Raw genomic sequence first — 6072 nt, 5'->3', positions numbered from 1 at the left:
CGAAATGAAAATAAGCCTTAACGCCATTCTTTTGTTCGATTATATTGTTGATCATTTTAGCCGGCAAAAGAATAAGGGGAAATAATGTCGGATAATAGCGATTTAAGTGATGATTGGGAAATGGATGAGCAGCCTAAACCTAAAAAAGGTAATAAAAAACTCTCTGTTGAACGAATTTATCAAAAGAAAACTCAATTAGAGCACATTTTGCTCCGTCCTGACACTTACATCGGATCTGTAGAACATGTTAAACAGCCTATGTGGGTTTACGATGATGGTGTTGGTATGGTTAATAGAGAAATATCATTTGTTCCCGGTTTATATAAGATATTTGACGAAATATTGGTTAACGCTGCCGATAATAAGCAGCGAGATAAAAATATGGATTGCATTAAAATTGAAATTGATGCTGAAAAAAATAAAATAAGCATCTGGAATAATGGTCAGGGTATTCCTGTTGTTGAACACAAAGATGAAAAAATGTTTGTACCTACCATGATATTTGGACATTTGTTGACTTCTTCAAATTATAATGATGAAGAACGAAAGGTAACCGGTGGTAGGAATGGTTATGGTGCTAAATTATGTAATATCTTCAGCACCAAGTTTGTTGTCGAAACGGCATCAAAGCAATACGGTAAGCAGTTTAAGCAGACCTGGACAAACAATATGACTAAAACTGAGGATCCTAAAATTACATCCTTCTCTGGAACAGATTTCACCTGTATATCTTTTTATCCGGATCTACCAAAATTTAAGATGGATGTTTTGGACAAAGACACAATTGCCCTACTGACTAGACGTGCATTTGATATAGTAGGCAGTACCCGTGGTGTAAAAGTACACTTGAATGGAAAGAGATTACCAGTGAAAGGTTTCAAGGACTATATAGAACTTTATTTAAAAGACAAAATGGATGACAATGGCGAACCTCTTAAAGTTGTTCATGAGGTAGTGAATGATCGATGGGAAGTAGCTGTTACCAATAGTGATCATGGTTTTCAACAAGTCAGCTTTGTAAATAGTATAGCCACAACAAAAGGTGGCCGTCATGTAGACCATGTAACAGATCAGCTGACAACTAAAATTGCTGAAGTTATCAAGAAAAAGAATAAAGGAGGTAAAGATGCTAAACCTTTCCAAATAAAGACCCACTTATGGGTTTTTGTTAATTGTTTAATTGAAAATCCTACATTTGATTCTCAAACTAAAGAAAATATGACATTAGTACAAAAGAATTTTGGCTCCAAGTGTGCTCTAAGTGAAAAATTTATTAACCAAGCTATGAAATGTGGTGTCATAGAGAACATTATGTCATGGATAAGATTTAAAGCTCAAAATGAGCTCAATAAAAAATGCAGCGGAAAAAAGCAAACTAAGTTAAGAGGCATTCCTAAATTAGAAGATGCAAATGATGCAGGAACAAGAAATTCAATTGATTGTACTTTAATTTTAACGGAAGGAGATTCAGCTAAATCTTTAGCTGTTTCCGGATTGGGTGTTGTTGGCAGAGATAAATATGGTGTTTTTCCCTTGAAAGGTAAAGTTTTGAATGTACGCGAAGCAACTCATCAACAAATCATGGCAAATGCTGAAATAAATAACATCATTAAAATTATGGGGTTGCAGTATAAGAAAAAGTATGAGACTGTTGACGATTTAAAAACATTGCGCTACGGTCGTCTTATGGTAATGACAGATCAGGATCAAGATGGATCTCACATAAAAGGTTTGCTCATTAATTTTATTCATCATAATTGGCCTAGTTTGTTAAGATTGCCATTTCTTGAAGAATTCATCACTCCTATTGTTAAAGCTTCTAAAGGTAAAGAAGAGCTGTGTTTCTACAGTATCCCAGAATTTGAAGAATGGAAAGCAGCTACCCCAAACTGGCCTAAGTATAAAGTAAAGTACTACAAAGGTTTGGGTACCAGCACGGCTAAAGAAGCTAAGGAATATTTTTCCGACATGAAACGTCATCGTATAAGATTCCATTATAATGGCACCGATGATGATAATGCTATCCAGTTGGCTTTTAGTAAGAAAATGGTAGATATGCGTAAGGAATGGTTAACTAATGGCATGGAAGAAAGGAAACGTAGGCGTGAATTGGGCCTTCCAGAATTGTATTTGTATGGTAAAAATACTGAGGCGATCACCTATAATGACTTTGTCAACAAAGAGTTGATTCTGTTTAGTAACACAGACAATGAACGATCTATTCCATCTATGGTTGATGGTTTAAAACCAGGACAGCGTAAAGTTCTTTACACTTGTGTTAAGAGAAATGATAAACGAGAAGTGAAAGTGGCTCAGCTAGCTGGTTCAGTTGCTGAGCATTCAGCGTACCATCATGGTGAAGCAGCTCTTACAGGAACAATCATAGGTTTGGCCCAAAATTTTGTTGGCAGCAACAACATAAATATCTTGTTACCAATTGGACAGTTTGGTACTCGTCTACAAGGCGGTAAAGATGCTGCCAGCGCGAGGTATATTTTCACAAATTTGAGTCCCATTACCAAACATTTGTTTTCGGCTTTAGATACTCCTCTCCTAAATAATCTCTATGATGATAATTTGAAAATTGAACCTGAGTATTATGTACCTATTATCCCTATGGTTCTTGTCAATGGAGCTGAAGGTATTGGTACTGGATGGAGTACTAAGATTTATAACTACAATCCAAGAGATCTTGTGAAAAACATTTTGAGAATGATAGATGGTGGAGAGCCCTTGGAGATCGCCCCATGGTTTAAAAATTTCAGAGGCACCATAGAAAAGATAGACAATCAACATTATGCTGTAAGTGGTGAAATAGCAATTTTAGAAGATAACAAGATAGAGATTACTGAACTTCCTGTTAGAGTTTGGACTCAAGCTTATAAAGAATCGGTTTTAGAAACTATGTTACATGGTAAAGATGATGGTAAGGATAAGAAAGATGATAAAGGGAAAAAAGAGGAGAAGTTTATCCCTTTAATCACAGATTACAAAGAATATCATACCGACACAACTGTGAGATTTGTTGTTAGTATGACGCCAGAAAAATTTAATCAAGCTCGAAATCAAGGTTTTCATAAATTTTTTAAGCTAACCACAACATTTTCCTTAAGTTCTATGGTTTTATTTGATCATTTAGGGTGTTTGAAAAAATATGAGAGTGCAATTGAAATTCTGAAAGAATTTTTCGAGGTGCGTTCTAAACTTTACGAGAAACGTAAAAGTTACATGGTTGGTGTCTTGGAAGCAGAGGCATTAAAACTTAAGAATCAGGCAAGATTCATTCTTGAAAAAATTGAAGGAAAACTAACTATTGAAAATCGCAAGAAGCTTGAAATGATTAAATGTTTAATTGAGAGAGGTTACGACTCGGATCCAGTTAAAGCCTGGAAGGAAGCTCAAAAAGTTGATACTGATGAAAGCAAAGCTGATGATTCTGATAATGAAAAGGAAGAAGTTGATACTTCAGGACCAGATTATGACTATTTACTTGGAATGACTTTATGGAGTTTAACTAGAGAAAAGAAAGATGAACTCTTGAAAAAGCGAGATGAAAAGGTCAAGGAATTGGAAGACTTGAAACGTAAAACACCCTATGATTTATGGAAAGCAGATCTCAAAGAATTTCTGGCAGAACTTGACAGGATTGAAAAACAAGAACAAGAGGAGGAAGCTGGAGTTGTAAAACCTAAAGGTAAAGGCCAAGGAAAGAAAAGAGCTAAAGAAGATGAAGTTAAACCATCCCCATTTGGAGAAAGAATTGTTCCAGAGCTTGGTGACGAGTACAAAAAGAAATTTGAGAAGAAACCAACTGTACCAGGTGAAGCTAAAAAAGGACGTAAAAAGAAACTGGCTGATGTAAAACTTGAAGATGGGGAAGATGAAAAAGAGCTATCCTTATCTGAAAGAATAAATGCAAGTCCAGCTAAGAAGGAGAAAGGACCTAAGAAATTAAAGCAAACTGCTTTAACATTCACATCGATTGGTGAAAAGAAAAAATCCCCCTCAAAGGGTAAAGGTAAAAAGAAAAATCCCTGGTCTGATTCAGAATCAAATGTTGACTCTGATCTTTCTGAAGTTGATGTTTCAGCAGAAGATTACATTCCACCTGAAAAGAGAGATATTCCTCGTAGAGCTGCTGCTAAGTCTAAATACACTTTTGATAGTGATGAAGAGAAAGATGATGAAGAAGATAACTTTAATCCAATAGATGATAGTGATCAAGAGTCTGATGCTCCTCCACCTAAAAAGACTCAGCCTAAGCCAAAACCAGCTCCTAAAAAAGAAGAGCCAAAAGAGAAATTGAATGGTGCTTCTTCTCCGATTCCATCGGATAGCGATTCTGATAGCTATCCAGAAAAACCTGCTGAACAAAATGCAAAATCCAATGATGATCTTTTTAATTCTCTCCTTGGAGGGGATGTGAACAATGATAAACCATCTAATAAGGCTACAATAGTTGCAAACAAAAATTCTGATAGTGAATCAGATTCAAATGACAGTTTCAAGATTGTGACTGAGAAACCATCTTCCAAACCAGCTCCCAAGAAACGACCTCGTAAAAAGGATAGCAGCTCTGAGGATGATTTTAAGCCTAAAGCTAAAAAGAAAGAGACTGTGAAGAAAGCTGCTCCAAAGAAAAAAGCTGCTGAAGGTGGAGCAAAAAAGCCAACTAAATCTAAAGCAAAGAAGAAGAAGATGGATTCCGATTCTGAGGATTTTGGGGGAAGTGATTTTTCAGCGAATGATAATGATTCACCACCTCCTAAGGCCACACAGCCTAGAAGCGGGCGAGCAAAGGCGGCGATTGCATATGACTTTGGATCTGATTCTGATTTTTAAACTGCTTATAAATTAATCATCCTAATTTACTTTATAGTGATTCATAAAAACTTTTAATGAACATGTGATTAAGAAGCACAATATTTTCATTTTGACGTAACGATACAAACTGGTGCATTTTTTAAAGCTTACGTTGCTTATACAAGGCTGTAAAAGTTAATATCTTTGACATCATTATCAGGAGTGTTACCTAAAAATAGTGGAACTGTACATTGTTTCTAAATTGGATGAGTGTTTAAATGTGTGTTTAGATCTATTTACACCATGTCTGTCTCTGCATTTATTTAAACAATTAAAAATTGATTTTTTTTAACTCCTCAGCAATAACGACATTGTAAAATTGTCCGTCTTTTTTATTGTTATATTACAACGATTAATGTTACTATGATTTTTTATATTTTGGTTTGTGGTTATATTATCTCGCATTAATATTTATAATTTAACCTCCTGAATTCTTTCATTGATAATTTCCAGCACTTCCTATGGTTTGTACATATTTTCTACCTTCATTTCCAATAAGGTCTGGTGCAAAAAATAAAATGCATCTTTCATTCTATCTTCAACATATGCATATTTCAATTTTAGAATATAATTTTAAGCTTGATTTTATAACTTATGTTTAGTTTTGTGCTACATGTTTTTAACTCATTTCATTCATTATATAATTGTGTACTAGACTTTGTAGTTACCAGGCATTCATTTGTATTCATTGTAAATTATCTCATTATAATAGGTATACAGTTAAGCTGTCTGTTATGCTTAAGTATTAATACAGTGAAACTTTTCTTCGTATGTACCTATCTTAAATTTATATTAACCCATCTTACATTTTTTTCAAGCTTTTTTTAATTTCAATATTATTTAAATTGAAAACTTAAGTATGTAATTAAATAATTGATTCTGATCAGAATATTCCTAGCAGTTCTGTATGTTTTTAATTACCTCTTTATTAAATTAAGTATTTTAAATTATTTTGTTATTTCTTAATTTTCTGTTATATTTAAAAGAAAAAGTGTTGTACAAGATCAATGTTTGTAATAAAATTCAGTTTGTGAGACTTAGCAGTGTAATTCTTTCATCATTCTCCTTGCAATGAAATACTTCTTTGTTTATACTTTTCGTAAACTTTTATAATTATCTTACTTCTATACAGCTCAAGTAAATTTAATAAATATATTTGTAGTGTAATGAAACAGAGTTGACGACTGAAATGAATAAATAATTTAAAGT

At 33.8% G+C, this 6072-nt stretch overlaps 1 protein-coding gene across 1 annotated transcript; it reads left to right on the top strand.

The window, feature by feature from the left end:
- The first annotated feature begins 84 nt into the window (after positions 1-84).
- LOC107455161 (topoisomerase 2) lies at positions 85-5899 on the top strand. The gene has a single exon (XM_016072632.3). The coding sequence runs from the start codon at positions 85-87 to the stop codon at positions 4840-4842; it is 4758 nt and encodes a 1585-aa protein (XP_015928118.1). The 3' UTR covers positions 4843-5899.
- Positions 5900-6072: the final 173 nt, after the last annotated feature.

The sequence above is a fragment of the Parasteatoda tepidariorum genome, chromosome 10, assembly GCF_043381705.1.
Source record: "Parasteatoda tepidariorum isolate YZ-2023 chromosome 10, CAS_Ptep_4.0, whole genome shotgun sequence".
Lineage (NCBI taxonomy): Eukaryota > Metazoa > Arthropoda > Arachnida > Araneae > Theridiidae > Parasteatoda > Parasteatoda tepidariorum.
The sequence above is the reverse complement of the archived record's forward strand: the minus strand, read 5'-3'. Positions and strand labels throughout refer to the sequence as shown.

Coding starts and splice junctions, on each gene's coding strand:
- LOC107455161 (XM_016072632.3), top strand. CDS start 85: ATGTCGGATAATAGCGATTTAAGTGATGATTGGGAAATGGATGAGCAG.